This window comes from Penaeus japonicus, unplaced genomic scaffold (assembly GCF_977035675.1).
Source record: "Penaeus japonicus unplaced genomic scaffold, GWHDUDI00000001_assembly GWHDUDI00000041, whole genome shotgun sequence".
NCBI lineage: Eukaryota > Metazoa > Arthropoda > Malacostraca > Decapoda > Penaeidae > Penaeus > Penaeus japonicus.
The window spans coordinates 18,153,459-18,168,458 of NW_028234443.1; the positions used below are offsets into that span (position 1 = coordinate 18,153,459).

The 15,000-nt window shown below is 39.0% G+C and overlaps 2 protein-coding genes across 4 annotated transcripts in view; one reads left to right on the top strand and one right to left on the bottom strand.

Moving 5' to 3' along the window:
- ORMDL (sphingolipid biosynthesis regulator orosomucoid 1-like) overlaps nt 1-7,936 on the bottom strand; it is a 9,397-nt gene extending 1,461 nt beyond the window's left edge. Inside the window, exons 1-3 of one of the 3 annotated variants that reach the window (XM_086534462.1) lie at nt 6,355-7,936; nt 2,684-2,877; nt 2,219-2,370 (exon numbers count right to left, since the gene is read on the bottom strand). In XM_086534462.1, the coding sequence (XP_086390588.1) occupies nt 2,219-2,370; nt 2,684-2,877; nt 6,355-6,439 (431 nt within the window). In that variant the 5' untranslated portion in view covers nt 6,440-7,936. The remainder of the gene's footprint in view (nt 1-2,218; nt 2,371-2,683; nt 2,878-6,354) is intronic. The other 2 variants (XM_043018383.2, XM_043018384.2) reach the window with 2 other exon arrangements.
- A 256-nt stretch (nt 7,937-8,192) lies between these two features.
- The window catches only part of Cul4 (cullin 4), a 22,033-nt gene continuing 15,225 nt past the window's right edge, over nt 8,193-15,000 (top strand). The window contains exon 1 of the mRNA XM_043018382.2: nt 8,193-9,049. Coding sequence (XP_042874316.2) covers nt 8,785-9,049 — 265 coding nt within the window. The 5' untranslated portion in view covers nt 8,193-8,784. The remainder of the gene's footprint in view (nt 9,050-15,000) is intronic.

Below are 15,000 nucleotides of genomic sequence, written 5' to 3' on the forward strand. Positions count from 1 at the left end.
CCAGCCCGCCTGGCTATGTCAGACGAGAGGTTTACCCGCCGCGGCCGCCAGTGCTGGCTGAACCACAGGAGAGGGAAGACGTGGCTGTGTTGTGAGCAACTATGTTCGATACTGAAAAGTTTATATGCGAAATAGAGCTGCGTCCTACCATTTGGGATGTAGCACTTTCTGTTCTAAGCTCATTTTTTAACACAACCTTTCGCTGCAACGGCAAGTCTTGAACTGAAGCGGCAGCCGCCTTTACCATGTCACACGGGCGGGTCGGCCGCTAGTAAACTGCAGCGGTTTGGTAGCAGCCGACCCGCCCGTGTGACATGGAAAAGGCGGCCTGACCGCCAGCGGGCAAAAACCGCTCGTCTTTAATCACATTAGATTTTGAGAGAAGGCCTAAGAGCAACCCAGGGAAAAAATCAAATCTAGCTTTAGCCTACTGTTAGTTGACAAAATGTTTTTGCAATCTGTAACATGTTCATAATTCCTTTATCATTCCAAGCATTATTGGCTCTCAAGTTAGAATAAATCTAACCCATTAATGAAGGGGTGGTTTTAGCTCCAACCAGTCTTAACACTATTTCAGCAAGTGCAGACCTAACAACTCTAGCTATTCACACACTGGCTGTGGCCACCCACTGTGTGCACGGTCACCTAGTGTGCCATCCATCAAAAGCCAGGATGTGATATCATGTCCCTTGCAGCAAGAGTTGCCACCACATAACATGATATCACATCATCTGTTGTTGGCAGCTTAACCCACACAGGACGGGTGGTACAGCATGTGTACCGCGCATTCAAAAGCCCAGTTGCCGGGCGGCACAGTATTGTGCAGCCAATTCAATGATTTAGTGATATTATTCTAAACGCCGTCTTCGCCCCGCATTTGGACATTCAGAAAACCCCGTTGGCAGGTTAAGGAGCATTCTTTGTTTTTAAAAATGGCACTACTGTGTATTTCAAAATACCCCAGCATTATGTCCAGGTGGAGCCAAATCAGCCCCATCGTTATCGGGTTAATATCCCTAGAAACTGTGGAAGTAATATGAATTATTTCAAATAATTAGAAAGTAAATGAAGAGTTAATATAATCTACCAGCCTAAGAAACTGTTTCCTCAACAAAATATTTCAAATATGATCTATCTATCCACTTTATCTAGCCCTTGGTGCATACAATTATTCAATCTTTCCATTATCAAGAAAACAATAATCAATTTTCTCTTTTTATAAACTTGAAGATAAGCATTCACGGTATTTGAGACCTTTTAGAATCAGCTTGCATTTCATACAGTCCAAAGGGTATTGAATGGTACTCACAAAAGTCAAGGAATTCTACCAATATCCGACAACTCTGGTGGCTTGTATAAAATCACTGTCATTTATGGCTCCAACATGTTTGGTCTTACTCTTATAAAGCAAAATTTTAATGTCTATATTTCAATACTAGGGAGATACTGATGTTAAACCCATTCGCACCGGTTGATGTCCTATCACGAGGTTGAAAAATATCCCCAGACCTGGGTGATGTCCTGAGATGTGCATTTTCTCACCGATTTCCAGGAGGGGCAATGTGACGTGCTGAAACGTCGGCAATAGATCGCTAGATTGTCTTCTAGATTCCTTTGGTATTTTCACATAGAAGTGAAGAATATAGGCAAAGTTCAGTAAAATGAAACTAAAAATGCATTACTGCAATATGTTTTTTCGACAAAAATAACTCCTCTGAACATGGTAATATCTTTACATGCCTTTACAGAGTAGACGCATTCATGAAAACCATAAGAATAGGGTGGGTGAAAAAACGCTCTAAGAGGATCAGCGCAGCCCCATGCAGCAAGAAAACACCCCAGTACGAAGCGTCGCGCGCTTGTTATCTTCCCGCCATTAGCGGGAGTAGGTGACAATACGTCCCATTGTGAATGGGTTAACCCATTTGTGCCGGTTGACTTGCTATCACGATCAATGTTTTTTTGGTCAGATGCAAGACACGAGATATTTAGTCAAGACTGGCGTGCCGGGTGAGCGGGTGTACACCACTTGCTCTTGGCTAGTGCGCCCGCGAATCCCGGGCGTTAGGCTTATGTGTTTGAAAACCCCTGCATTCCGACCATTTAGAGCCAAAACAGCCCCAGCGTGAATGAGTTAAAGAGAAGAAATAAACTTAATCAAGAGAGGGTGAAATTAATACAACCAAAAAGCAATATTTACACACTAATAAACACTTACAAGACAATGGGGATAATGGTGATGAATTTGCGTGTAGTGGTATACTGCTGTCCATAGTCAATCTGTTCCCATGCAGTCATGAGCCGGGCCTTTCCCTGGTCTAACAGCTGCCAAGGAGTACCCTTGATCTGGTGCAGGAACAGGTAATTGGCCTGCAACACAGTATTAATTTATCTTTGTGTTTATTAAAGATGAAGAGAGAATACAATGCACTTATGTATTCATCTATGCTAATGAATATGTACCTGTGTATATATACATACATATAAATGTGTGAGTACAAATATGCATATTCAGGCCCAACTTTAGGACCTAATTACAAACACTGACAATCAAATATAATTAAGAAATCACAAAAATGCTGACAGTCTAGTAATTGCTTGAATCCTACAAAATCTGTGGCTTCTACAATTGTAGGCTAATCATTTTCAACCCATTAGACCAAATGTTCTCACACACACTCACCAGGTTGTGTATGACGTTAGTAAGGGTCCATGCTGTGGGTATGGACAGAATAGGTATGGATAGGAGGAAGAGGTGCAGAGCCAGCACTCCAGCCAGGTAGGAGAGCCATGCCCCGCGGCTGCTGTGCCATGATGAATTAGGATTGACCTCACCGTGACCACCCGACAACATTTTCACTTGCCACTCTTCTTCACCTGTAATAGAATTGCACATTTGTATTGATGTATTTTCCTCCTTTATGACTACAGTTATCCTAGGGTTAAGCCCAAATGGTATGATAGCCATATAGACTATAGTACTTTAGGATTTATCAAATATCACTTTTCTTTAATTTCTTCAAATCATTAAAAATACATCTTACACATTATCAACTGCAATTAAATAACATGAATTGGCTAAAAGTCTCATTGAATACGCACGCACGCAGACGCACACATACTCTCTTTCTCTCTCTCTCTGCACTTCCTACATAGGTTGTAACTCTCATAGTGCCCATAATAAATGTCAATTCCTGACTATAACAGATATGAGCAGACAAATGATGTGGTTTCATTTATCCTCCTAGCCCCTGATGGAGACAAAAGTTCAAAGACTCAAAACATGGTGGTAAAGAAATGGGAAAATGGCAAGTGAAACGACAGCTTTGGTCTTTGCCCATTTCTGCCCGATCATGGGTAGTAAGATGTCATGGTATCATCCACAGAAGACTGTTGATAACACACACTATTTATTCATTTCTTTCAGACAAATTGATTGCCTATGACTTTATGGGTCTACTGATCTTGGTAAAGTTACATAGCCAATTGGGTTTGTTAAAATTACAATTTCTGGCATACTATAAATGCATACTACCATTTAAAACAAGACACACAGTATGAGGAACAGATGTACCACCAGACAATTGTCAGGCAGGTCTACAGAACATGATCATGGTAGGTCCATTTTATAATTGATTTTACTTATAAATTTTATAATATGGAAAAAATAAAGGCATTAAATAAACAATAGAACCAAGGAATCCCACAGACTTTCCCCTTCCATCAATATAGAAAACAATGCTTCACACATATTTTAAATATATGTAGGATTTCAGGATGGCCATTAACCCATTCACGCCAGGGCCGTTCCGGCTTTGCGCGGTCGCAATACCGGGGTTCTCAAACGCATAAGCCTAACGCCTTGAGATTCTCGGGCACACAAGCCTCGAGCCTGGGTTGCCCGCTCGCTCTACCCGAGCGCGCAGCTTCCCCTCATAGCTCGTCCAGGGCGTCTGATGTGAAAACCACAATACGTGCTATCACGTCAACCGGCGTGAATGGGTTAAGAATCATTATGGAACATAGCATTAAAATAAATCGTAGCATGGGGCCTAATGGAGTCAACAGATTTGCAATAGATAAAAGAAGACAGCAGAGCAAGTGAATTGGGTTAAAATTCACTTCAGTTTAATGATGGCCAACTTTTACTCTAGTTACAAAGGATAGTACTTAAATTTCTTTTCTGGAAATATCTCTGAAATAATGAAACTAGCATGTATGTTTAATATCACAGAAGTACCCCGTCTAAGAACAAAAAGTAACTCGAGGATCCTATTCTGTACAATAAGGAGGATTCTGATGATTCTGCCAACCTGAAATATGGCCCGTCTAAAGCAAGAGCTCCCCCTGCCCGGATATACAAGATGGATGTTATAGACTAGATGTGAGGTACACAGGGTGGCAGCCCCTTTCAATAGGTTAAAAAGAGCAATAGGTTAAAAAGAGCAGAGTCCCCTAGATAATGGTAATGGATCTAGTAACGTGCATCAATAGTGGTCCTGTGGTATTAACCCATTCGCGCCGGTTGACGTGCTGACACGTGGTCGAAAAAAGCCCCGGACCCGGGTGACGTCCTGGCACGTGCTACATTTTCGGCCCGCGCGCCGGGAGGCCAGTAGCGACGTGCTGAAACGTCCGCATTAGAATGATAGATTATTCTTAGTACAATTCGATTTTCATACTTGATTTGTCTTAGCTACTTTAGTTTATCCTTCTAAATAGTAGAAAATGGGATATAACGTAATATGAATGACGTCTCAGGTACATACGTAATCTTGATTACGGCATGGTGATTTCTGTTTCTGATTTGTTGAATATGATGATCTGAGTCGAAAGACTATCGTAAAATCAATTGTAATTGGCTGAGGAATAAAAATAAAAAAAAATAAAAAATTATATAACATCTTTTTGTTGCCCCACTAAAAGAAAATGACACTTGAAAAAACATTGCTGTTACTTGCATTCACTTGTATGCACATGTATGGTTGTTCATATTCTCTTTCTTTTCGTTTAGGAAGAAAAAAAAAATTGAAAAAAAAAACTATGTTTGTTACCTCACTAGAAGAATGCTTCCACTTCCCATTGGTATTACAACATAGGAGTAAAGAATATGGAAAAAGTTCAATAGAATAACACTAAAAAAACAGTGCTATAACATCTTTTTCGACTGATATACATCCTCTGAACATAGCACTACTTTCTACACATGATTACACTTTAGACGCAATCACGCAAACCATAAGGATAGGGTGGGAAAACACCCTGGCACGAACGGTTGCGCGCTTGAAATCTTCCCGGCGTTATCGGGAGTAGGCGAAATTCCGCCCCGGCGTGAATGGGTTAAAGCTGGCTGATAAGGTCCTTGATTACTGAAGTTTATAGGCTTAAATACAGAACTTGGTAATCTAAAATTGCTTGTAAAAAAGTAATTCAATATTGTGTCTAATGCTAACATGAAATCTGCAATTGGTTTCAACTGTGCTGGTTGCTTGAAATGTAACACTACACATGATTGGTTGTTAATAATAATATCAAACCTTTGACACCAGGGACATGCACCGTCCACTATATTTTCTCTTTCTTTCTTTCTTACTTTTTAATGATTATCATTATCTTTAAAACTATCATTATCAGTATAATTATTATCTTAACCCTTTCCCGACGGGGCACGCGCTACGCGAAAACCCCTACGCCGGGCCATTGCAATATTGCATTGGAAACGTCACACTGGCATGACGCCCCGGCATCGGGAATTTAGCTGTCACACGAGTGTGACGCACCGTCGTCATAGGGTTAATTATCATTATCATTATAGTTATTATCAATATCATTATGTTTATTGTCATTACTTTTTATCATCATAGGCCTGCTTGACCTTACCTATTTACTCTGTTTGCTAAATTTTCAGGACTAAAAGGTTTAATGGTAAATATTTTTAATAGTGCTGCATTACTAAATACAACAGTGATACCAATGATTCCTCTCATCTCTACTACTCATATATAGTGGATATAATCCATGATTAACCCCCCCCCCCCATACCTCACAATGTGGGCCCCAATAGTAGGAGAGGCCACAAAGGAGACCAGGGGGTTGTGGGGTAACATATAAATAAATTACATTGATATTTACCACATATGTACCTTAGCTCCACCTCCACTGTAAAATAATAATGCAAAAGATGCTCCTTAATGATATACTCACCCACAGGGCATACAGTGTGCACAGCAGTCAAGGTTGCCTCCACCATGAAACGAAGTGACCACCATACCAAATTTTGAGGTTAGCCTTGGGTAAAGTAGGACTTTGCCCACTTCTGGACACCCTTTTTTCATAGCACTTCATGCTACTTACCTTGAATTTTGGGAGGTGTTGTTTCAGTTTGTATACATAGAGCCTGGACTGGTTCTTTGATATGCAATACACCAAATAAATACATTATCTATGTGCATCCTGTGTTGCCAATATACATCCTGTACTCTAACCAAACCCACAAGCACACATGCACATCTTCCAAATACATCCTGCTCAAAACTCACTCAAAAAGTCAACTCTCGGATTCACTAACAATGAAGAACATGAAATCCCTATGATTGGCCAGTTAATCTATGGGTAGCTCTCACTGGCTGCCATCTATAGAAGAACTGAACATCCTGAAATCCTTTTTTCCATCAATACCACTTTCATGGTATTTCCTAATGCAACACTTTTCAGAAAATTTATTACAATTATCATAACTTTTATCACCATAATCATAATAACAATAATCATAATGATAGAAATAACTTTTCACAAACATTTCAGGGACAGGATAAACAATTGAGGTCTATGCCTATTAATTAACCCACAGCGAACGGGTGTCATGACATACATGACAGCTCCAATTTGGTCTGAAAGACTAGTCCCAATGCCCACATGATGCGACATTGGGAACTTCTCACAGTTGAAGGGCGCTCACAGCCATGAAGTATCATGACTGTAACAGTGCTAGTGTTAGAGCTACAGCTTTCTAGAGTCAGCCTAGACAATTGACGAATTTAAGGGAAAATATTCATTAGGCAAGTATGCACTGCTTGGAGGGCAGGGAAAACATTTTCCTCATCCCTTTAATTTTTTGCTAGTGCCAGCAGCATCAGAAACTGCCCGTCCAGACTGCCAGTTAGGTCTTTGAGTTAACTGCTTGGAGATTTTGTATAACTATATGTAAAAACAATAAAACAAACCACAGTAGAAGGGACATGCATGTATGCACGCATTCCCAACATCAACAGGTTAAATATCTTCCATATTTACAATCTGCAAAATTTATGCTCTACAGGTAGTGTTCATACATGGCATCCTGTCCCCAGAGCCAAGATCTCATCTTGAATCATATCTCACTTCCTCTTTGCCTATCCTAACACCAGTGTATGCACAGAAGGACAGGCAAACATAGCTAAACATGGCATGAAGAACAATCCCAATCTATCAACAAGCAGGTTAAAACTTGAGAAATTAAGAACAAAGGGATACTTTCCACAGCCAGGACTGTTACTGAAACTTTACTCGAACATATGAATAGTTATCTTTTTGTAGTGTCATTGAAGGAAATATGAACTAATACGTCGCTGAACTTCCTTGCATATATCTGCGCGAGTTTAATTCTGGTTGCCATATACCCTTCCTCGCAAATACATTCTTTGTCAACAAAAAAGTCGATGAAAGATGTCAAAACCTGCGTCTCCTGGTTAGTCACCAAGGTGTGTTTTACAAGGGGTTTAAGGCGTCTCTCACACTCAGTCACGGGAAGAATGGACAAGAAATCGCCCCGGTGTTCAACTCCTGCCAAGCACACGCTGGTGAACGGCCTCAGAACTCCAGCGACAACAGGAAATCGGAGAAAACAGGGAGACAAACACCGCGATTTCCTTCTCCTTCGTACAAGAAAAGCGAGATTATAGACTATTGATATATACAATGTTCGTGGGTTGCGTTAGGGGTTTGGATCCCCTAAGTTCTCGTTCTGCCTGTGGCCATACGAGGCATTTTATCGTGCGTTTCTTACAGGTGGGACACTTTTAAGGAAGATTGATCCGTGAATTAAAATTACTAATATGAAATACACCTGAAGATGTATCATTGCGTAAATCACGAGCTAAACCTGGATCCACTTCTTGACAAGTACAAGGTGTTGGATCGCCCTGCGTCTCCCTCTCCTCGGCCTTATTCCTCACACATGCCAATTGAAAACATCAAGTTGTCGTTAGTCATTCTTGTGATTTACGCTTCATCCGCCTCTAACTCTTGCCATACAAGATCGGAATATTCCTCTCGACGCCCGGCCGAGGCACGCGAGGAGGATCGAGACATATTGCGGAAGACATACACACGGAATGTCCCCGTTTGTCCGATCGTCGTGACGAACATGCGATGCAGATTTCATTTTTGAATCGCGCCGGACATATATAAATATCTCGGTTAGGCGAGCATCGACGTGGCTAATTCCGGCCGGCGTGTGACCCGAACAGTTGTAGGGCAGAGGGATCACTGGGAAGGGATTCGGAGGCTGAACCCATCGGCGAAGTCCCGAAGGAAGGGAATCGGACGCGCCGTTCGAGACTCGCACGGACTCTGCATCTCTCCTTCCTTCCTTCCCGAGTCCTTCGTCTGCCCTGGTTTTCGGCTCCAGACATGACCTGGCGGGGATCCCTGGTGGGTAGGACGCGCAGATGACCTGGGTGGCGATCGTAGTACGTTCGAGTCGCGGCCAGAGTCCCCAAAGAGACTGTTATGAGGACGTAGAGGATGATGATGTCTTCCCCGAGGCCGCCGCCAGCCTTTGTGAGCAGTGAGAGCGTTTCAAACGGACAGAGAAAAAGGCTTTCATCGGGCTCGCCGGACCGCCCGCACCTGCAGAAGAAGGTCTGCCGACAGAGTGACATCATGGAGAGTCAGAAAGTGGCCAACTTCTCCTCGGTAGCCGCACCCAACGGCGTGAGCAAGCAGCCCTCGGTCCTCGGCAAGAAGCAGGGCGCCGAGAAGAAGGTGCTCGCCATCAAGAACTTCAAAGGTAATTCCTCTCGCCTCCTCGGGCCCCAGTGCCAAGCCTCGCCTGCCCCTGGCGCTGTTGCCGAGTGGCACGTCGGGCCAGGGCGGGATTAGCCCCCCTGATGTGCAGACAATCTTTGTCCAAAGGGCTAGTGAGAAAGGTATTTGAAGTCATGCTGGGCATTTCAGGGGTCACCTTGTTACATAAATCAGCTGATTGTATGAATGCTGGAGGAACTCTCAGGTGCATTTTGGGGGTGTGGGTACGTGGCTTTGGCTTGTTGTTTGGTGTGTTTGGAGAGGACGTATTGTTTCCCCTGTGGTCGTTTGTGCTGGCTGTGTATTATTGGTTGACCATGTAGAAAACTGATGATCATTCAAGGCCATCCCCTTTCTATCGATTATTAATGGATTTTTAAGATTGGCATTGGTTCTTTAGTCGTATCTTTTAACATGTTGAGACACAAGTTAATATGAAATGTCACAGTTTGCCCTCGTCTATGAATTTTATATACTAATAGTGGGTTTCAAGATTGGACCTTGTTTTCACATTTGTATTTGCTGTGTTCTTTCCTAATCCACATGAAACTTGCTTTTACCTCTTATGGAAGGCGTACAATCTAGAGTCGAATCCAAAGTAATAACATCAAAGTGTCTAGCAGTTAGGCACTCGGACAAAGGCTAGCAAATCACCGTCATATATGTTTTGATGAGATATACCTTGGATTGGTTCCATATTTTATAAGAAACACCAGTTATGTCATACAGGCTTGTATCTTGCCGCAATATGTCAGTAATGGCTGAAGCAGTCGCATGTGTCACTGTTTATGTATCAGAAAGTTTTTCCCTGATGATAAGACATCCATCACAGATCATTGGAATTTTCAAGTATATTTGAATAGAACACAGGCCATAAGAATACAGGAAAAAAAATCCAAGTTTGAAAGGCACATCTGTTATCTTAGAATCATTTAAGAGAAAAGGAATTTAGGAATTAAGGGAAGTTCCAATGCATATGATTAAGATATACATAACTCTTTAGGGTGTACTATTTAGCCTTGTAAGACATATTAGTGCTAGATGATGCAACCCCTAAAGGGTGCAAGGGCTAAATTTGGTCATGCTCTGGGGATGACATGAGGTACCCTGTACCAACATTCTACAGGAAGACTATTATTTTAGTATTTCCAAGTCTTGTGATGTAGATTTTGATCTGTTGTTTCCCAAAAGTTCAATTTCTTTTTTAGTCTTTTTTTATTGTCCACTTCTGTGTTAGATCAGGGGTGAAGCTCTGATTAAAGCGGCCATTACGGTGGATGATCTTTCCCTGGGAAATTAGAGATTTGTTTATGGTTGTGATTTGTAACTCTCATAGATCAGGTCCAGCTAGACTAACAATGGGAAGAGTTGTGAAAAGTAGCATTTATACTCTAGGAAGGGCATCCTAAATATCAGGCCTTCCTTTTCCTAGTCTTCCCATGTAAATACCTAGTTTTTATGTAAATAAAGTGCATCTTCATGTTAGGAGTGGTCAGTCATTGTTGTCTATAGATCTCACTTGCAAGGAAATCAGGGATGGAATGGCCCTTGTATCAGGAAAGTTGAAATCTCCAACCAGGAAGCATCACATTTAGAAAGTGATTCAGTAGGAACTAGTACAAGGAAGGGAGGGAGGTAGGCTTATCATGATGTAACAGACCACATTCATATGACCTTGACCTTTATATTTTTTCTAAAAGTTTGTCTACAATAATAGTTTCTCTCTTTTCTTTTGTATGTAATTTTATATCAGATGCTCACTCAGGACTTATGTCAACTTTGAGCCAAGTCTCAATTTCAGTTACAGTCTGATTCATGAATGATAGTATGGTAAATTCTGAAGTCATAGTGTGATCAAAAATTTTAGCTCCATTGACTGTCATGTTGATGTCTGGGATATTATGTGTAAACAAGAGCTTAATGATAAACATGATTTTCAAACTGATGTAAACAAACATATGGGCATTAGCCATTCTGTCTGGAGTTTTTTAATGTTTTTTTTTGACTGGTCTTATACCTGGCACTGGTCCCAGAAGAACCAGTGGAAGGTGAGTATTGTTAAAGTAAATAGTGTGCCATTTTATTTACAAAAAAAAAAACCCTGTGAGAGGCAAGATCTATCATTAACTCTGAAATCCAATTGAAACTGATAAGGTTCTGGTATTGATGTGTGAAGGTGTCACTTAATAATCTATTGACTGACAACCCTCCTTCTTCGTTGAGAAGGTTAGGTAGGCCAGACCACATTATATTACAATGTTGGCAAGTAATAGGTAGGATCATTTTATCTAGATGATGTTTGGGTGCAATAGGTTTCAAAAGGTGCATATATATGTGTGCGTGAGTATTTCTTGAGTATGGATGACTGTGCAACCCAAACCTCCTATGGAGTAGCCCGTATGTTGTCCAATGGAAAGAAAGCATATAATGTTTTGAATTCTTTGCCTAAATATTTCTAGGCTTCTATGTGGAATGAGGTCTTTGACTAAAACTGTATATAGGCATATACTGAAATGAAAGTTAGTTTACTAAATGGTCATATACTTGTTAGAAAAAAAACAGACAAAATACAGAAAGGTATATGGGTGTCATTAATTAATCTGCTTTCTCTTGCAATATTATTATCCTTCAACAATTGAAATGATACTTCAAATAATCCTGCACATCTAGCTATATGCAGCTATGATGAATTTTATTTTATTTATTAATGTATTCATAACTTGCATAATGACATTAATTTCATGTGGGGAGTTACTAGGTTATACATGCTTATGACTAAATTTATAATTGTTATTGTGTTAGTTATTACATCATTCATTCATATATCTGGGCTCATCAAGTTCAGTTGCCTAAGTAACTTTCCTGTGAATGTAGCATTAGCCTATCTTCTCTACCTGAGAAGATGAATCCTTACCAATTCATTTGCTGCATGCCAATGCAAGCATTGCAAATACATTTCTGGATTTCAGATATTGATGTTAAAAGTACTTTTCTTTCTTTTTTGTCTTTTTCTTTCATGAGAATGTATTGAAATTACATATATCATATTGTATTTATTTCTTTTTTCTCTTTTTATGAATTACCATTCTCTTTTCATTAGGAATTATTGAAATAGATTAGGCCTAATAGATCAGTATATTGTTTATAAATGACATTTGTTTGAATAAGAGAAACGAACCTGTTATTAAAGATAAAATGCTAATACAGGTAAAATTTGCAATTTCACACATTTACACATACACACATGAAAATCTTACTGGTGACATTTGATCAATTAATGATATCTTGCTTTCACCCCCTCTTGCCCTCATTAAGGAAAATGACTATTAAACTGACAGCCAAGGAAATTTTGAAGATAAATTTTGTGTGTGTTTGTATTTGAGAGCGAGCAAACAAGCGAGCAGACAGACATATTTCATTATTGTATTTTATTGATTTTTTTTTTTTTTTCAAAGAAAATTTGGTTGGCCTACTAGTATACATGAAATTTAGAAACAGGTGTCTAATTGCTATTATTTACTAATCTTCTTTAAAGAATGCTTATTATTTTTATTATTTAGATGTTAGTATTAGAATAAGATTTTACATGATCTTATCTGGAAGTGATATGCTAGTGAATCTGGGCATTTTGAGACATATATATCTTAATCCTCTTGCCTGGTCTAATTCTCCATTGAACAGCTTGTAAAAACAACAAATATTGTAGATGCTAGAACTTAAAGCAATCTCTCTTACTCACTCTCACTCTCACTCTCACTTTACACACCATGATAATTCAACAGCATTAAGGGGTAGATTTCCCTTGATGCTAGTTAGAATTGTTGAAAACAAGGGTTACCTGCAAATAAGGGGTTAGATAATACACATGTAATTCATACAGAAGGGAGAGAGATGTAAATCTTGCTTTGCAATAAATATTCAAAGGGTTGTAAGGGCAATGAATGAAACCAGAATACAGTGAAGTGAAAAAAAGTATACTGAAAAGGATACCACTTTAAATTAAAAAGGATACCCTTTTTAGTAATCCTGTGATACCCAGCTCAAAGTACATCTAAGGAGGATATTGCTGACTTATTTGACTTATGAAATGATAATGTGTGCTTGTCAAGGTTACTCAATGATCAGCTAAGGCCTATCCTACATAATATTTGCAGAATGAATGAAGCTGTACAACACTTTGCATTCAGATACTTTTTTACTGATATTATATAATGAGTGTTCTTTTAAGTACATGATAATGTATGTAGTGGAAGTTGGTTTACATGTTTGTATATTTGATATTTAATTGTATTAATCCTGTTAGAAGAAATCCCTCTAAATTTTTAATTGGTTCTTTCTTTTGCTCTTTTCTTCTATGGTGGCAGTTAAGGGTGAGCATTATGTTATCAAAAATATTCCCTTCTTCCTTCCTTCCTCCTCTTTTTCTTCTTCCCTCTCCTCCTCCTCCTCCTCCTCCTCCTCCTCCTCCTCCTCCTCTTATTGTATTGACAATATTGATATTTTTTTCATTGAGTGACATGATTTTTTTTTTCTTCCAAAGTTATATAATAGTTTGTCTGTGAAGAAAAGAAGATTGGGGTACAGTTAGGCATCAGAAAAGGTGAAAACCATCCTTAGAAAAGATTCAGACCCATAGAAAGTTACAATTACTACCCCATATTAGTATGGGGATACAATCAGTATTCTAAATGCATCGTTTTAGATATTTTTATAAGGCAGCTTTGCTCAAAAGGGACCTTCAAAGCTGCACATCATTCTATTCATATGATAAGCTGTTGTTGTTAAGAACATGCACTATCCACTATGTTGTTGTAGGGTTTTTATATGCACAGAGGGTTCCACTAAGGAGATAATTCCTAGATCCACCTAACCTCACCTGTTTCCCCATTCTATGAAATATTGAAAAAGAAAAGTTGCTATTTCTGTTATTATTATTATTATTATTATTATTATTAATATTATTATTATAACTTTATGAATAACAAATTTTTTTGTTTTTTATTTTTTTCCAAAAGAATTTCAAGAAATGATATGAGTCAGTGAGGTGAGGTAGCGACTAAGCATTTATGTGTAAAAGATAGAAAATAAAACTAAGTCATAGGAAGCATCCACGTACTCTGGCATCAGTGGGTTAAAGTAGATCTACAAAGGAAATTCATAATGATTGTGTAGTAGGAGTTGAGAAATTCATAATTGTGTAGTAATTGTTCATATTTGCCAAATATAACAGGGAGAGGTATTCTTGGATTATGTCCTATTTTGTTTTACATTTTTGTTCAAATTGTTATTTAGATAAACTGTTTTTAAGAGTGTAAATGTAAAGCTATTTAGCACCGAAAGTGTTTTGACATTCCATTTTATAAAAGCAATATAGGGTGGGTAAGTGGATGGGTGTGTAGATAGTTGGGTGGGTGGATGAGCAAGACATACATATATGATATAGGATATATTTATGTATAGTTAATGATAATCATGTTGATGTTCCACCAATGTAGGTCAGATTGTTTATTTGTTGTTAATCTCATCTTCGGCATAATCAGTTGACAGCAAGCTCTCATATTTTTACTTTCCCTGAAGTTAGGCTCCTTGAATGACTAATTACAGCAATCTATGAGGTTTCTTAGCTTTTAAAAACATTTAATACCATGTGGAATGTATTGCATGTCAAAATATGATATCATAGATACAAAATTTGCTTCACGTTCATTAGAAAATCAAGAAAGTAAAGTTAAAGGATATTTAACACTGTTGATTTAGTGGCTGTCACACCACCTTTTCTGGCACACTGGTATTCAACAACATCAGTATTCATCAGCAAGTTTTACAAATGCTAATGGCCTTGACTCTGTCTTTCTCTCCTCTTTTTTCCACAAAGTTATGTATCTATCTATCTATCTTTTTTTATTTTCTTTCTTTCTTTCTTATCTTTCTATT